At 41.2% G+C, this 18,589-nt stretch overlaps 2 protein-coding genes across 4 annotated transcripts; one reads left to right on the forward strand and one right to left on the reverse strand.

Annotated features, from left to right (window-relative positions):
- Positions 1-156: 156 nt before the first annotated feature.
- LOC133153301 (EGF-like repeat and discoidin I-like domain-containing protein 3) lies at positions 157-8,229 on the reverse strand. Of its 2 annotated transcripts, none has more exons than XM_061277512.1 (10): positions 8,025-8,229; positions 5,859-5,984; positions 5,659-5,790; positions 2,901-3,014; positions 2,486-2,667; positions 2,248-2,403; positions 2,038-2,182; positions 1,374-1,558; positions 1,144-1,299; positions 157-905 (listed from the first exon to the last, which is right to left on the reverse strand). In XM_061277512.1, exons 1-10 carry the CDS (start codon positions 8,098-8,100, stop codon positions 762-764), a joined length of 1,416 nt encoding a protein of 471 aa, XP_061133496.1. In that variant the 5' UTR covers positions 8,101-8,229; the 3' UTR covers positions 157-761. The 2 variants fall into 2 exon arrangements, with proteins under 2 accessions (XP_061133496.1, XP_061133495.1); XM_061277511.1 differs by having other exon boundaries at positions 1,374-1,576.
- Positions 8,230-8,665: 436 nt separating this feature from the next.
- On the forward strand, positions 8,666-18,385 carry LOC133153302 (monoacylglycerol lipase ABHD2). Of its 2 annotated transcripts, none has more exons than XM_061277514.1 (11): positions 8,666-8,867; positions 9,770-9,852; positions 10,465-10,680; positions 12,157-12,332; positions 12,648-12,815; positions 12,898-13,081; positions 13,570-13,662; positions 13,861-13,962; positions 14,052-14,121; positions 14,198-14,282; positions 16,770-16,885. In XM_061277514.1, exons 3-11 carry the CDS (start codon positions 10,472-10,474, stop codon positions 16,808-16,810), a joined length of 1,128 nt encoding a protein of 375 aa, XP_061133498.1. In that variant the 5' UTR covers positions 8,666-8,867; positions 9,770-9,852; positions 10,465-10,471; the 3' UTR covers positions 16,811-16,885. The 2 variants fall into 2 exon arrangements, with proteins under 2 accessions (XP_061133498.1, XP_061133497.1); XM_061277513.1 differs by having other exon boundaries at positions 8,667-8,867; positions 16,811-18,385.
- Positions 18,386-18,589: the final 204 nt, after the last annotated feature.

Below are 18,589 nucleotides of genomic sequence, written 5' to 3' on the forward strand. Positions count from 1 at the left end.
GAGAGAGAGAGAGAGAGAGAGAGAGAGAGAGAGAGAGAGAGAGAGAGAGAGAGAGAGAGAGAGAGAGAGAGAGAGAGAGAGAGAGAGAGAGAGAGAGAGAGAGAGAGAGAGAGAGAGAGAGAATATACAATACTGAATGCATGACAAGAAACAAGATTGAATAGTCGTCATTAATCAATGACCTTTATTGTAGTTCAAGAATAAATTTTTAAAAACGTTTCATCCTTACTTTTCTACACATTATGCGCTGTGAAATTGTTGCATCCAAATATTTTTTTTTCCAAAGCATGAATAAGAAATACATCTGAAATATGTAAACAAAAAGTACTATAACTACAGGAATCACAGCGGACCAAAAGCCGCATCGTACTAACCACGCTTCATCATGCTACTTTGTGCCCCACTTGTGCAATAAAAGTTGTCCTTGAGAATTTAGTTTTGCTTGTTACAACACGTGTGTTCTTAAACTCAACAGCAGCAGAATTAGCATGGGGGCTTGTACATGTCAAAGTCAGTGGATTCATTGTAAGATTTTAACATAATACAATTTAGAGTGCAGATACACCGTAGAAATATGCAAAGTCAAAGCATTAAAAACATACACACATACACAAAAACACACACAAAGAATGTGAAAGTTTCAGCTATTCGGCCAAAATGATCTTCCTCCAGAGCGAGAGTGCCATGTAAACTCTGTCAGAGGAGCAGCTGATCAAATGAAATGTACTGTAGTGATAGCTATGAGAAAGAAAGTTGAATTTCTAGTAATCGCAGCCCAGCAGCTCCATGCGTAGAGTGATGCGCTCGTGCCACTCCCAGGGAACCACTCGGACAAATCGGGCATAGAACGGTGGCTCAAATACGTTCTTCATGTGACTGTTGTTGTCAATATTACCTTGGAAAAGCTGTGAGGAAGAGGAATGAATGAATTATTAGTGACACAAAAAATCGGTTTTGAATTCATTCTATTCTATTTTGTGGGAACAAACTGAGGACAGCTCTTTTGTGATCCAGCATGACTGAGTCTAATTGCACAAAGCAAGGTCCGTACATACATACCCGTTGAAGAACCTGAGAGCCCCATTCTCCCAATTCTAAAATATCTTAAAAACTAAGAGAACTGTTGGAATGGATATAACTGACCTTATCGCTGTCTGTGTTGATGTCCTTCACCAGACTCCAAGACTCCCCATCATTACTGTAAGCCACTTTAAACACAGACACAAATTGCACCACCCCAAAGTCCTTGGCGCCCTGAGTGATGATGCCCGTCAGGCGCTTTGTCTTCTCAAGATCCACCTAAGGATGAAACATCAACAATGAATCCTTTTGAAAATTCAAAAAAGTCATTATCCCACGGCATCATATGTCACCTGGATCCACTCTGATCGGTTGTTTTGGGAAGGAGACCACGCATTAGTCTTCCCTTGCTTATCCAGACGGGCAAACTGAGGCAGCCAAGTGAAGGAATCGATGCCCCACGTGCGGAAGGAGCTGGAGGCTGAAAGTTGGCTATCTGAGATCAGCCGAGACTTCATTCCCATTGGCTCGGAGCACCCTGTTGTGTTTGAAGAAACTGTGAATAAAGAAGCAGACAGAAGGGAGGAATGGAAAAACCAAGAGAGGAGAAGCAGAACAGATGAATAAATAAACCCACAGAAGAGATTAATCAATATCCTCCACCAGGAAATTATGTATAAAGATAAAAATGAGAATGATTCCCTTTCCAAAGCCAAAGTGGACACAAAGGAAGAAGGCAGAAAGAATAATGGTGTGCGTGCAAGGAAGCGCAGTAGCACAGTGCTACATAACACCATGTGACTGCAAATATTTTCACTGACATTTTCATATTGTCACATTAAAAACATTCCTCTTCAATTAGAAAATTTGCTTTTTTACTTGGGTTTGGCAACAGAGGCAATGTTTTGAGACTTTGAGAGAAGCGGCTGTTGTTTACCTAACAAGCTAGCCAGTCACCCGCTGCTTACTATTCACCAGCAGAATTCAGATGCAACTAGATGTTTTTGCTGTGTTTACCGTTGAGTTCGCATCCCACCAACTCCATGCGCAGCGTGCACGCCTTTCGGCAAACCACAGGAATTATACGGATGTACTGGGCCACGATGGGTGGGTCAAAAAGATTGGTCTTTGTGCTGTCGTTATCTGTGTTGCCCACCAAAACCTGCAATACAATGTTGCATCACAATACGTATGGACTGTACATGTAGCACTAAGCTAAGGTCGAACCTTGTCTCTCCGCTGTCCATCCATTCTGTATGTGGTATAAGACTTTCCATCGAAGCTGCTGGACACCTTGAAGGCCTTTATGTATTCTGCTGTGCCCATGCGACTGGCACCTTGCGTTATTATTCCTGTTAGACGCATCTTCTTTTGCAGGTCAATCTGGCGTCGAGGAGTGCTGAGGTGTTATGACTCTTTTCACTTTGCTACTGTATCACTGAGGCTGAATGACAACTTCGCTCACCTCAATCCAAGGATTCTTGTCATGGGCAGCTGATGTCCAGGCATTGGCGATACCTTGATTGTTGAGGCGGGCCATCTCTGGGCCCCAGCGCTGAAGGCCCAGAATACCATAGTGCACAGAAGAAGCTGAAATCTGGGACTCTGTGATTGCTCCTCCCTCCATTCCCAGTAGAGAAATACAACCTGAGACGTAAAAAACACCAGTTGTACAGAGACCGAGTGGCCTGCGTCAGGGGGTCAGGCTCACTATGTTCCCAGAGCACAGGACCCAGAATCTGAGGTTGGACTTTCCAACAGAGCCTCTTACATGAAATACATTAGAATATACAGTACGTATATAAATATATAATACTTAAAGAATGAATACGATAAATTGATGACAATGAACGGACCGATATTTTACAAAGCGCACGTACGTAAATGGCACTGCTTCCCAACATAAGGTGACGGGCACTGGCACGAGTAATCGCCTTCGAGATCTCTGCATAGGCCTCCGTTCTTACAAGGTCGGTTGGCGCAGTCATTCACATCTGCAAATAAAGACGTGATTATTTTCAAAGCACAGAACGCAAAATGTACTTTTGACCATGATAGTCTCATCTTCTATTAGAGTATATGGCCACATACAATTTCTGTTTCTTCTTATATTTTTTTTAGCATGGAGCCAGCTAAGACGCTCTAGAGCAGGGGTCCCCAAACTTTTTCCTGTGAGGGCCACATAACCTTTCCCTTCTCTGATGGCGGGCCGGTGGCAGTTTGTAACAGAAAAAGTGTGACGATCGTAGGGGAGCTTAAAAAAATTATTGTTTTCCAGAAAGCCACACATAACCAAATAACGGTTATTTAATAACCCTTTCCAGGTTCTTTACAGAAAAAAAGTCAGGAAACAAATAATAACACTATTAATGAAATAAATAATAACTAAACCCTCTCTGAGTTCTTCACAGAAAAAACAGGAAATAAATAACTAAATAACTCTCTCTGGGTTCTTCATAGAAAAAAAACCATGGAACATTAACTTTCTGTTGTGCCATGAACAATCTTAACAGATAAAAGTTCAGCTCAGTTGTCAGAGCAGAACCTCTCTGACACATATGAGCAGTCTCTTAAAGTTCTTGTGTTCCTTCCTTATAATCCTATTGTAGGTTCCAGTAGGCTTGTAGACACTGCTGTCTTTTTTGTTAAAGTTTGATAGTGCGTCATAGTCTGGAGTAAAATTTGTTGTGGCAATTCTTAGGCGAGATCCGAGGTGTTTGTCCGTTTACCTCGATCTGTGACGGGTAGATGTTGACGTTCATGTGGCTGAACGTCACGTCGCGTACGTCGAGCCAAATTGGCAACTCTTTTAAACGCTCGGCACTGTGTTCACCCTGCTTTACTTGGGCGACATTTTAACGGAAGGATTTCAGGGGAAGGTTTGTGGGTGGCTTTAGCGCAAAACTGCATCTGAAAGCTCAGCGCGCAAATTACAAGAATGCTGTCGTCACAGCCCACGCTCTAAATTCGGGACTGATACAAATAGAGCGCGAGTGCGCCATGTCCGTACACGCACTTGTGAGTGTGCACCGAGCTTTCTGACACGGCTTCCGGTAGTAAATGCGCAGGCGAGCGCTTCCCCATCTACTGGGCAAACGCAGTCATTGCAGGCAAAATGAGCAAAAAAAAAAAAAAAAAGTTTAATAATACAATTTGTTCAGGGTTGGCGGGCCGGATTAAACGGTCCCGCGGGCCGTATCCGGCCCGCGGGCCGTAGTTTGGTGACCCCTGCTCTAGAGCGTGTCTAGGTTCAGAAAACCATAAATAAACCTCTGATGAATCAAACATGACCGAATAGCATTTTTTATTTTTCAGATTCTACACTGATTCATTACTTATTACCCGAGCCTTTGACCATTTCACATCTGTGATTCCCAAATATATAAAACTTGCAAACAGGTTCTTTTTCTCAAGGAAAGCTTTCACCCTTTTTTTAAAGAGTTGATGTCAACTACCATTTACATATTACTGAGAAAGATGTCCTTAGCAATGGCTTCATATTTAGCAATATTTTGTTGTGATTCACTGAGTAAAGAAATGATCCAATTAACTAGTGCAAGTGACTTAATTTTGTTGACTACAATCAGTGTAAATGCAACAACTCTGCAGAACAATGGCAAGCACTGTGTTGTGCCACCTTGCATCACATGGCCGAAAAGACTCTGCTCAAGCAGACGACTGGTTGACGTAATGCCACATGGATCTGTGCAATTCTTGCTCCACTAAGAGGATTGGTCAAAACTTAGAAACAAATGCCAGTATTGCAAAATAGGCTGACTGATTTGCTCTTAATCTAGCACTGCAGCACATGTACCAAACCAAACATTGAAAAACAACATAGAGACAATTATACAGTATATATAACATTAACTCTAAATAGCTTTAAAAAAATAAAACACATATTTGCCAGAACTGCACTGTTTTATTACCAGATAACAGTTTAAGCTATAACTAAAGCTCCCTGACTATAACTGTACACCGTAAACCACAAGACGGTTTCTGCCAATGACATCTGATACAGAAATAGAAGTGGTGCTGGAAGCAGACTGCACAAACACCACAATTGGTGTTCAGCCTGCGGACTATGGGGAGGAGCTTTTCATTCAAAACAAGTGTTTCTTTGGTAATATCATCAAGGTGTGAGTGCAAACTTTCTTTGACGCTACATATCCGACCTTTTCACCTTCCACTTTTTTATGTACAAACAATTTACAGTCATTGAACCACAAATGAGCCATGAAAAAAACATTTTGACCTTCTAATCATTTTAAACAACCCTGCAATGACTGCAAGCTCTCTTGGTTATTATGTTAAGAGGATTTTAAAGGGATTCAATAAAATAATTGAGGGTTTTTTTTGTCAAGTTTAAGTCTGTGAGAACCGGTGTGGGTGGCATCTACATGCTAAGAGACTTGGAGAGGTTTTCATTTACTTAATTAGCCAAACAGAAAGACCACAAAACTCTGTGAAAGGGTTTCTTTCACGAGACCACTGAAGGGGCCACACATCCTATCCAACAGCGCTGACCTCAATCACGTATTCAGTCTTTGCTATTAGCATTTGTGTGATAGTGCCGCATTTTTCATCAGAGTGTCAAAAGTGATTGTTCAGGCCTCGATAACGTTTGAAGCAACTTACTGGTTTGGCAATGAGCACCCTCGAAGCCTGCCCTGCAGTTGCAGATGTACTCGGTGAAAACGTCTCCCCTTCTGGTAGGAGTGATTACCTGGCAAGACGCGTCATTCTTACAGGGGTTGGGACTGCAAGGTCCTGAGTCAAACAAGGGGGATAATGTTCATACAAATGTTTGTCGTCAAATGATGGTTTGGTTAGCCTACCCGTCTCTGTAAGGTTGCATGTGTCGCCGGCAAATCCGTCTGCACAGATGCAGATGAAGGGTTCATCTCCTACCCCTGTCACGCACGTTCCTCCATTATGGCAATTATTCACGTCACAGTAGTCACCTAGGAGATTATAAAAAAGCAGCAATATTGGAATGGATAATAATTACATGGCAATCAATTTCAACCTCATTTGAACGTCCCATCTGTAAATGTCACTCGACTTTACTTTTCCTTTTTTCCTTTCCTAAGCCACTTACTGGGTATCTGTGGATTTTGAGCGCATTGGATTACCAAGGAAGGGTTAATAATTTTGACCCAGCAGATTGCGAGGGATATTTGGTGGAAAAACTGTGCTGAACCCATGCTCAGGCGACTATTGACAGGCGACATTTGCATTTGTTTTTTCTTTATATAATATGTTAGTAATGAAATGAGGCTGATAATCATTTCAAAATGTTTCAATGTTGAATTAAATCCTTGACCCAATATGCAAACCCAACATTGGGTCGGTGGTCCCTTTTGGACCCAATGCTGGTTTGGCTATTTCGCTCACTTTGGGTTACTTTTGACCCAGCAGTTTTTTGTCGTGATGATACTGTCGTCTCAATATGTTTACAATTTTAAGCAACAATTCACCTGAACATTCCCTGCAATTTGCAAAACAATTTAGAAAAATGCAAGATATCAACAGATTTTGCAGTAAACAAAAAAAACACAACAAATGATAACTTTATATATCTCAAGTGGATGAATACTCTGAATGGGCTCACAACATTCAAAAGAAAAGAAAACATTTGAACATGTTCATCGTGTTATTTTGGTAGTGAATATAAAGTCCGAGGAAAGTGAGTCATACTTCTTGGACGGACAGCTCCACCAAATCAGGCAGAAAAGCTCAGCGGGAGTGGCAGGGCACGGATTGTGAGTCATAATCTGAGTGTTTGTTTATGCTTAAAACGCTATTCGAGGTTGTTATTTACTCCCTCAGCAGCATCTGGCATTTTAGGTGAATGAGTGACATCAATTTGTATCGTGAACTGATCAAATTCATTGTTCCAGTACAAAGAGCTCAAGCCTGAGACTTGCATTTTGCCACCTTAGATGGGACACGTGCTGACCCAGCCACCTTTCAAACTGTGGCTTGATGACCGTTGTGTCCCGTTCTAGGACAACAGCACAAAAACACACCACATAATCAAGTGACTACCACCTTTCCTTTTTTTTTGCACCTTGTTAAATTCAAAATTGGGAACAATGTTTCAACTGTGTATCGGATTTTTATTTCACAACAAAGCGGAGTACAAAATGATCATTACTATTTTAGGCATTGACAACAAAACGTGTCTGAGTGTAGCTGGGATTAAGAGATTGTAGGATTAGCCAAGTGTTTGAGAAGCATCCAGAATGAGCAGGGAGCGAGCAGTTATACAACATTTACTGCTCAATATTTGCTGCTAATGACCTGACTGGCAGGTGATTTGTCAGTGCAACAGGTCCTGGATGTCTACGTGACGTCATAACGGTGGACTAGCACCAGACAATGGCACTCTGCACAGCCCAGACATGTTAGGTTACTATTTTAGGGAAACGATGTGTGCAGGTGCAGGAAGTTGGCAGGACATTCCCAGGGTGATCTCAGGTTAGGTGAGCAGACATCTGCTTTATGTTAATTCCAGAAACGAGCACATATGGCGCTATTTGTCCTCACCATCTGTAGTACTGCACATGCAAGGATGTCCACTGATACAAATGAAAACATGTTGTAAATAACCATAAATGACCTTATTTGTTTCTAGACAACGTTTCCAATAGGGAATAGAATAATTCTGTAACAGTGTAATATTGTCAGAGAAAAACAAATAAGTGGAAATGCATTTCCTGTAAAGTTAAGATCGTAAACAACTGAGAAGTGTGCACAATCATATCATTCAAATTTCATACTTTCAAAAGCCTACTGTCAACATTGACTAAAAAGATACAAGTCATAAAGAAATGGCCAATGAAGTGGTGTCATTACTTTAAAAAAAATGACATTAAGAAACTCATGTTGCGTGGTTCAGATAGTTTATTTTGTAAATGGCACATTTAATCAATGCAACACTTTAGATTTACAGTCGTCAGCAAAAGCCATTTCATGTAAAGCGAGACAAATAAACTTACCTATAACCGACGACAGGCAAAGAAGAAGTGTAATCGCTGTCAAGTTGACTCCTCTTGCATTTTTGGAAGATGTCATATTGATTTATTCTTTATTGAACTGGAGTTGTTCAGAATGGAGCTGAAATTCGCGTTGTAGCCGCATTCAAGTGCACTGTGAAAATCGGACTCCTGTGGCAGCCAACGGACGAAAAACCAAAGGTAGTGACGTCATTGTGTGGGCGGAAACCTTTCCCCCTGTGGACTGAAGAGGATTTGGGTGCAGTCCTACCAAGTACTCGGGTTTGATTTATCATTCAAAAATCGCTAAATGTACTTTTTAAATATGATCGACACTATGTGTCCCGCAAAATGTGACATGAATAGTTCGCAGATCGGAATAAATATATTGCCAACACGGTCTTCAAAAGTAATATTCAGTATTTGGTACCACCTCAAACACGTTTCATATGTCATAGTTATATTCAGTCAGAAAAATTACAATGTTGACAAGATGAGACGCTTAAAAATGCAATATTTTGCCAAACTCTGTCGCCCTCAGGCGGGCACTCTTTGTAACAAACATCTCGATAGTCAAGATACAGAAAATGGGTGGTCCCGATGGGAGTCAGTGTGTTGTGACGTCCCTATATGCTCAACCAATGGCAGGGCCCATATGCAAATTGGAGAATCTTCTCGGAAGCGGAATCGAGCTGTCAGTGTGGTGGCTACAGTACCAGTACCTGGTGTGCTTTGCATGGGCTACTTCCAATACGACGGCATTACACGACAGACAGTTATGACTTAACACGAACCCAATAACAAACGTTTTGAGGCAGTCAGCGGCGGATTCTTTCTTCGACTGTGGTAAGTAACGCCATGCTAAAAGATGCTGCTGCGACTGGTGCGCTTGTCTTCCTTTGCTCTACTACGTAGTGTATTTAACGGACGAGCCCAAGGTTTAACCTGACGATCCTGCAAAAAAATGAAATAAAATTCATGGAGACACTGAGTCAAACACAAACTGAATCGATCAGCGTGGCCTGAATCTTAAAAATAAAAAAATAAAACCGATTAATTTTATTATTTTTATTTTTTTTTTATACCAGGATTGTGGAGCCAATGTAATGTGAATGGTGGGTTGGTGGTATTTAAAACGACCACCAGACATACATGAACTTTGATTTTGTTTTCTATTTGAGGTTTTTGATCGCAAATGTTTTCGTTTCGCATTTTCCATCATGCAATATGCCACCAGTGTGTGTCCTTGTGGCAGCCTGCAAGTCGTGACAAAGAACGCTAGCAGAGGCAACATTAGCAGACCCCCCTGTTAAATCACAACGTTCATTTACTGACCTAAGTGTTGTCAAAAAAGAAATCAATTCATTGCGGCTATTCTGACATATGTCCACGACTTGTGGTCCAGTGTTAGAATGCGGAGACTGGACGATCTTATTAATCGTGGGTGGGGATTCAGACGCTACAACTTGTGGTAACGTGTTCGCCGTCTGGAAAATAACTACCTGGTCACATGTTCCTAAGTCATAATTGCTTAAGCTCTCACTAAAGGTGAAAACGAAGGCGTCACTAAATTGCTTGTTGTAATACCATCATTTGCAGTCTACTAACTAGCGCTGAGATTCAGACTCAAAAATAATTGATGGTAGAGTGAACAATTCACACGAGGCCATGTAATGTTGGTAACAGTCTTTTTTTTTTTTTTTGCTGACAATGTTTTATTTCTAATGTATTGTTTATTCTGCTCATAGGTCTGACCACATCACTGTGACTTCACTCATCACACTTTCCCGGTTTTGGAAATAATTGTTTATTGTAGTCACGCTGAAAACAAGTAAGTCATCTTTAAAAAAGTACAGAAAAGACAGATGGGAGGGGGGGGGGGGGGGGAATAAAAAATATGTTTAGTATTTAGTGATTTTTTTATTGCACAAGACGTTTTGTTGCAGGCAATGAAATATATTTTAAAACAATATCTCAGAATGTACACAACAAAGTTATTGATTATAAAAAATGTATACGTAAGTTAGTTGACAAATAATTCACGAAACTATTTGCATAGCATTATAAAGTCTAAAAAACACAAGCCTACTGTATATGTTTCTGTAATTCATTGCTTAAGCTTGTATCCTTCCCATTTAGTGTGCTGTACTGGTAATGATGTAAACAGGGTCATGAAAACAAATTGTGGCATAAGGCTTTGGCACAATGCTGTGTGAATTTATGCAATGTACTTCCCCTTGAATATGATCATGTCAAATATGTGGCTTTCCTGTGCTCTGTGCAGTTCCTCTTCTTACCGTAATGTCATCATCCAAGTAACAATTGATCATGATCGTCTATATTATTCTAATCATTAATTTTTCCCCAAAAATCCCTAGCATCCCTTGCATATTTTTCTTTTTTATACTGTATGTTGTTTATCAATTTTTATTTTTTATTCCAGAGCAATCATGAGCACGCATGAATCGGATGTGCACACCATCGCTCCGGAGCTTCCGGCGATGTTTGATGGCATGAAATTGGCAGCGGTGGCGACGGTCCTCTACGTCATTGTGCGCTGCCTCAACCTTAAGAGTCCAACCGCACCCCCAGACCTCACCTATCAAGACACACCCCTCAACCACTTCCTGCTCAAGTCCTGTTCTCAGCTGACCAAAGAGTGAGTTTTTTATCATTCATGCTGTTGCCATGGAAATGTAGATGCTGCCTTGCCATTCGGGACTGTGGCGAATGTAGCACTCAGTCTAGTGACGATCCCATCTGTCGTTAGTGTTCCTTTGTGTGCCGTACATCTGTCAGGCTTTGTCGTGGAACATGAAACAACAGGGCCCTATGGTAGAATTCATTGAACAAATGCAGAAAATGCATTTTCTTGTCAGCTTCACAGCCTGTACAGTATTTGTAAAAAAAAAAAATACCTGAACTTTTGAGAGCCAACATTCTCCTCCTCTATTGTTCCAGAGGAAACTTTAGATCTTTAGCGGGACTCCTTAGAGTTAACCACAGGGGTCTGCTTACGTAACCAGTTCCTCTGGACCCCTTTGCCTTTCACTCAGCTGCATGTTCAGAAAAGTCATTTTAACATGTGAGTGGATAGGATAGCTGTTGTTCACCCTAATCTAATCTGTTTTATGATTGCGTTTTTAAGAAGTCATGGATATTTGTTACCCACAATGGCACATTTTGTGCAAGCGATATATTACACTGGAAGCTCTGAAGAGCTGGGAAGTTATCAGAACCAACTACATCGTGAGTGTTTGGTTGTGTTTGGGAATGTGCACACCACTGGGACTGCTTCGTGATCAATAAAATGTCAAGTGCGCCTTGGTGCTATGTGACTGTTTAGCTAGTTGTAATATGAAGCCTTTTGAAACGAGAATCACAAGGCCATTACAAACAGGCGTCTGACTACTCATCCACATTACAACAAAGAGATGATCCATCTCGGATTGAAACTGCTGTGCGCCTTCCAGAAACGTGCTGTCAAGAGCCGCTTCTGCTTACAACAAACGGCACGTTACCAAATTGAAGCTGCTGCCTGTGCTCTTATGTAACTGTGTATTTTCAAGGTGCGGTAAATGTTGGAGCCAGAGATGAGAAAACACAGGGACAAGGTTAAAGTACTTGCGTAACGTGACGTCACGATGAACTGTATACACAGTCTGCTTGAAGCTACGCAGAGCGTGTAATCACTGTGTCGCTACGGTTTTCATTGTAATCTAAAAAACAGGACTAATATCTTTGTGCTGATCATTGTGTTTTGGAACCAGCCAGCAAGCTTTGTAAACAAATATGATATGACATAATATGATAGTAAACTCACCGTTTTGGCGATCTCGAGCTATGATAATGTTATCTGCGTCATGTGCAGCAATATCAGCAGCCTATTTCATAACTAAAGACATGAGCTGTGACAACAATGTCAAACATTGATGGCCCCTCATTTACCGTTGTGCAATCTTCCAAAAAAGCAACTGTATGATGACCCAGACATTTTCCATTGGCATAAACCACCAATGCAAATCAGTATCCTTTGTTTACTGTTACTTATAATGCGGCCTCATGCTCCTATCTAGAGCCATGAAAACAAATTTTCTTTTGAAAGGAAGTTGTTGATGAAACTGTTGCTACACAGGTATATCCCACCATTACTATGGGGCAAGAGCGGTCACCTCCAGACGGCCTTGTACGGCAAACTAGGTCGGGTGAGCGCACCTCATCCCAGTGGCATCAGAAAGTACTTGCCCATGTCGGATGGGGCCACTGCGACCTTTGACCTCTTTGAACCAGTGGGGGACCATCGAACAGGAGGTAATGCCATTGGATTGTGAAGGGTCGTTTGTATAGGTTTTAGCAAAGCTAAATGGCTAAACATTGCCACATTAAAATTTTCATGACTAAAACTGAAAGCAAACAAATGCAATGTTGACATTTTGAAATGATCGTAATGTTTTACATAAAAAATATGCAATTTTTCCAGAAGTGGGTTAACTTTTTTGCTTTAGCTCGAGAGAAACAGTGTAATCCTTTGGACCCCCTCCCCTTGACTTGTTTTGATCTGCTTTAAAGCAGTAAAATAATCCATAATCTCTGATTTGTGAAATATCTCTCTGCCTGTTTGACCAGATGACATCACCATGGTGATCTGCCCCGGCATCGGTAACCACAGTGAGAAGCATTACATTCGAACCTTTGTGGATTATGCCCAGAAGGACGGCTACCGCTGTGCTGTGCTAAACCACCTTGGAGCTCTACCCAACATCGAGCTCACGTCACCACGCATGTTTACATATGGTAAATCCTGATAATGGAACTACCGAAATCCATTCTGTTCTGCCCAGGAATCTTGTATTAATCAGTAAAATTATCCTCACAGGGTGCACATGGGAGTTTGCCGCCATGGTTGGCTACATTAAGCGGATGTATCCTCAAACCCAGTTGATAGTGGTGGGTTTCAGTCTGGGTGGAAACATTGTCTGCAAGTTCCTAGGTGAGAACATGTCCAACCAGGAGCGAGTGCTGTGCTGTGTCAGCGTCTGTCAAGGTTACAGTGCTCTTAGGTTGGTGGATGTCTCATTGCTTAATCTGAATCATTCTATGATAACACATTGGTCTCATTTCTTTATTAAGTGTAATTCCATTATATCTATCTGGTGTATGCTCCTCCTGACTTTCTTATCACATACTGTAGCTGGCACATAGATGACGTAAAGCAGAAGGGTTGAACAGAAACTGGCATATTCATAAATACTTTCAATATTTACACACCGGTAGGAGATTATGGGAGCAAGTCGAAGTGCATGCATTTGTTAACAGCCCCTAGTAAGAAACAGGAAAGACTGCTAGTTCTTTCCATATGTAAAGATACATTCACAACTCTTTGTCTGTTCATAAATATTTGCATTTCATTCTTAGTTTCGCCCACTGAGCTTTTTGTTAATGTCTGACGCAGACCTCGGCATGACTCTTTGTCCAATGGATTACATATGACATTGCGTTGTTTGTGCTCACTCAGCATTCCTAAACTGACTTCCTGTCTGTCTCTCAGGGCCCAGGAAACATTCCTACAGTGGGATCAGTTCAGGCGCTTTTATAATTTTCTCATGGCTGACAACATGAAGAAAATAATCCTTTCACACAGGTAACGCTTGTGGAGAAGAGCCTTCATTAGATTTGAATAAAAAAATAATTTAGCAATCCATCAGGCATTAGTTATGTTTGACTCTTACGACAAATAAAGGTAGATTGTTCAGAAAAACATGAAAAATGTAAGAACTGTTTTGTATTCATATATTCCCTAACTTGTCTTATGTAACCCTAACTTTTTTGCATGGTCCAGGCACAGTCTATTTGGGGGAAACTCGGTTAAAATGGTGCCTGGAGATCTTGGTCGGCTATATACAGCAACATCCCTCATGCAGATCGACGACAACATCATGAGGTACGTTAAAGTTGCCACTTCTGATCTTCAAATAACACAAATTTCAATCTCTTACCATGAATCTATCGTACTATTATGTCTTTCAACAGGAAATTTCATGGCCACAGCTCTCTCAAAGAGTATTATGAGAAGGAAAGCTGCGTCCATTATATTCACAATGTAAGCCACGGCCTTTCATATAACCCAAGTTGACATTGTTTCTGTGGTGTTTACCTTATGAATTGTCTTCTTGTAGGTAAATGTCCCACTGCTGCTTGTGAACGCTGCAGACGATCCTCTGGTTCATGACTCTCTGCTCAAAATCCCCCGCACATTAGCAGGTAAGCAACAATTTGCCATGACAACCACCTCAGTGGCGCAACACTATGATTCCACATATTATTGTCGGATTAGTTCCATTTGGGCTTATTTAGAACCACAAACCTCAATAGAACAAAGACCAGCCCGGTGCGGTCCGCAGACAAAATCTCAAAATTGTATTTTTGTGGCCGAAGCCTTCAATTTAAAGGCAGTTTGCACAATGCTTCTTGCTAAGATGACACATCTTGAGGGTGTTGTCAGGAAGAATGTCAACCTGCTCGACAGACAATGATAGATTACTCACTATGTTAGAGATATTTGAGACTGGTAAGAAAAAAAATCTATGGCCAAATTGTGGCAGTAATAGGGCTGCAGTATGAGTTATAATTTGCCAACTTTTTCATTCTAATCCAAAGTGCCTTGCAACTATGTCAATAGGCTTCTAGAAGTCTAAGTATGTTGGGAACTGAAGCACTACCAAAATAGTTAGGTTGAAAGGGTAAAAAAAAGGGTCTGTTTCCACGGAACACCCACATACACCTAAATTGCATGAAAATAATGTTAACACTTGACTGTGACATTGATACATAAATGCATACATAATACAGAGAGACAGTTTTATTTTATTCTGAGGCTTTATTCAATCATTTTGTTTTCTCTTCACACTGCTGTAATTCATATCATGTTAGATCAAATTATAATAAATGAGCCATTTGACCGCAAAAAATCCAAAGTGTATCAGATGAACCGTGCAATGTGGGTTCTCGCCCTCTTAATACTCTGCCATATACAAACCCGGAGGCTATTTGGGAAAAGAAAAGTCCCTCATCTGTGAGGCTTTGTGTGACTGACTTTCAGTCATGTGTCTTTTAAGTAACACCATGACCAGCTGTTGGTTTTAAAATATAATGCAGTCATACTGGGAAAAGGCATGACAGACATCTACTGCACATGCTGCTACTCTTGTGCGCCAAACTTGAACACAGAGTACACCCATGCAACCACTATTACAACTATTGTTATTATTTTAGTGTTAAATTTTCATCATTCTGTGCCTGGTGAAATGATGTCGAAGGGTGTGGACCAGCACTCAAGGCAGCTTCCATGCATGATGCACACAGTTAAAAGCCCTGTGGGGTCAAAATCACAACTGAACTGAATCAGTGTCTCCCACTAACCTAGATAAAAGATACAAAATAAAGAGATCCAGGCCAATCCTTAATAGCCGAGCACGCCGCTCCGCTCGGGCACAGCTGCAGCACCCTATGCAAGTTCACGTGGCCATCGGATGAAGATGAATCATTTATCGCCTTCGGGGAAGGTGTCCTAGTTTTGACCATTATCTTTTTGTAATATGTCAGACATTCTGACAATGTCCGATTTATTCCACAATCACCTCATATTGGCGTTAGCCATCGTGGAACAACACTGAGGAAAGCTCACTTAGCTACTGTACCTATTGCAAGCTTTTGAGTAGCATTCACCAAATTCAAATTTATTAAGACACATATGTACCCATGCTCACCTAAAAATGTCTCTGCAAGACCCCCAAACAAACAAACGCACACACACACACACTCACAGGAAGAAATTCGACAGCCTCAACCTCTTGTCCATTAAAATCCCACAGAAACACTCCGCCGTATTATAAAATTATTTCCCCTGAACAATAAATGTTGTTATAGCTGCAAAAGGAGGAACAACAACATAGTTTCCTTCATTTTCATCTCAGCAATTTTTTGTGTGCTTGTATTTATTTAATGAGACTTTTTCCACTGCATTGAACCTGTCACATTTTTGGCGACAGAAAGCAGCGCTCAAGCAGTGACTAAGTGGTGTAGAAAATGGATGAATAGAGTAGTTGGCAATTTTCAAGAAAGTGGTGGCAGTTGGTTGGCGGAGTAACTCCAATTTGGTCGGGGAAAATACATTGTAGCATAATCTCGGCTGAAACAACAACATTTATTGCAGGTTGACTCTCACTGAGTGGCAAAGGCTTGCAAGGGTGTCTGCATCAAATTTTGAACTTGTTAAAAATGTCCTCAACTTTATTCCGTTTTGTAAATGTCTTTTATATTGCCATAACTTTGATAATTCCAACAGATTTGAAAATTCACTGAATTTTCCTACCCTAATTGTGAGATGTTCTAATGTTGTATTAATGACTGAAGGGGTGCCTCATTTATGGTCCTGACGTCCGCCGTCTTCCGACTGACAAATTGTATTCTCCACCTCCGTAGCGATGAAACAGTGTTGCAAACCAAGGACCCCCGTGTCTAAGTTGACAACCGGGGCAACTGTACTGACAAATCTGAGACTAATTTGAGCTCTATTCTGAGTTGCTATGTCTTTTTCTGACTGTAATCTTTTTTTCTGCTTTATCATACTCTAATTGAAGTCCATGTGGTTGTTTGGTGATATGATATGGAACCATGGAGTCATGCTTTTATCTGTATAAGCCGTCATTAGTGTCTTATTCCGGGCAACTTTCTGTTCTTCGTGTTCAGAGTCCAAAGGTCTGATGACTGTCCGCTTTGTCACCTCATAGAGAAGAAGCCCAATGTCATCTTTGCCTTGACGCTACACGGTGGGCACCTGGGTTTCTTCAAAGGTGCCGTGCTCTTCCCCAAACCCCTCACCTGGATGGACAAAGTGATTGTGAGCTACGCCAACGCCATATGCCAGTGGCAGAAGCAGAAAGCGCCGTGCCAAAGTGACCCCCTGAGTGAGAGTTCCTGCACAAAGGAAAAAGCCTAAAATTTTTCTCCACGTCTTTTTCGCACTCCCTGACCACGTAAGACTCCACTGTTCGACACTTAGGAGACATGTGGAAGTGCTCCCTCCCTCCTCTGCCTTCTTCTTTGGTGCTGCACCTGCCACACGTCCCCTTGCCTTCAGCACAGGAACAACAATCTGCTTCTGTAAAGTTCAGAGCAGGAAACACATTGTTTCACGACATGTGCTCAGCGGTGACCTTTGATAATGAAGGCATTGACCAAATATGAGTCAAAGTAATGTGGCCATTACGGATCACTGCTTATCACCGCCATTATAGCCTCATGATGTCTGCTTGATGCAGCATCAGTCATAAATATAGCAAGACTGGGAACCATGTGTAACACGATCATCACGTAGGCCCGATTCAAGCGTAGGAAATTAGCAGTTAACGAAAACAAGTAATATTTTGGTCGGATTTCTGTTCCACCCCCCCTCTTACTGTGTGCATGACACTTGAAGAGGAAGAAAGCACATTTGCTCGTGAGGAGGGACCAAGCCCAAAAAGATCAATCCATGCACATTCCCGCAGTCACTTTCTATTACTCTGATTCTTTGCACTTTATAGCTCCTCCCATCCCTTCAAGTTTTTCTTTTGCTCTCTGCTAGTGAGAGGACAACGTTGGGCGTATGTGTGAGATCATTCAGATGTCCCCCGTGTGCGTTGCCTCTTGTTGGTGTCACCGCAATCTATTTCCACAGCTGCAGCTCGAGTGGAGACGCTGACCCACTGCCAATGCTCAGTGGCCAGAGCCAAGGCCTTGTTCGCTGTACCGTTAAAGGGACGGCTCGGCATTGGCAAGCACACTTGCTAGCTTGGCTCGAATAATCTCAGTCAAGTCACTAAATGATAAACCAAATGGTTCTTTTTGTGGACTGTTTGAACAATACTGGTGATTGTGATGTGTTATCAGCCAGTGAACAGTGCACATTTGAGTGACAGATACTTAGATGTAAGGTGAAGGACGATGTTTTTTTTTTTTATGGTGTTCAGTGCTTGAGTGCAGCTACTTGAACAAAAAAAAAAAATGCAGTAAATTGCTCAAATGCAAATTATTAAAACATGAATTATTAGAGATCTAATTGCAACATTAATACTTTTGACTCAAAGGCAACATAACTCCAATTACTCTTATGTAAACATGATGATGAGATAGTTTAGTTTACTTGAAGAAGAAAAAAAAAAGCCGTAACAACTGTGTATATTGAAAGATCCAGCACCAATTTCATGTAAAATCTGGTTTTCGCCCTCACGTATTTTGTAATTTTTTCTTACATTGTCAGAAAAAAAAAAAATAGAATACATAACTTAGACAATTATTTTGTCACGAAAGTGAGGAATAATGTATTACTCCCAAGTACACTCAGTTTCTTGGTATAGGGCTGATGATAGTGTCCTGCTTCTTCTACTAGTTCCATTTCTCAGTCTGGAAAAATTATGATACCCCTGTTGCTTTCCTTTCAAATTTTCTTTCTCTCCTTTGCAGTTCATTTTCATTCAAATGTGACCATTGTTTGATATGGTACAAAATCTAATTTTGCTGAATTTAGT

This window comes from Syngnathus typhle, linkage group LG4, assembly GCF_033458585.1.
Source record: "Syngnathus typhle isolate RoL2023-S1 ecotype Sweden linkage group LG4, RoL_Styp_1.0, whole genome shotgun sequence".
Classification (NCBI taxonomy): domain Eukaryota; kingdom Metazoa; phylum Chordata; class Actinopteri; order Syngnathiformes; family Syngnathidae; genus Syngnathus; species Syngnathus typhle.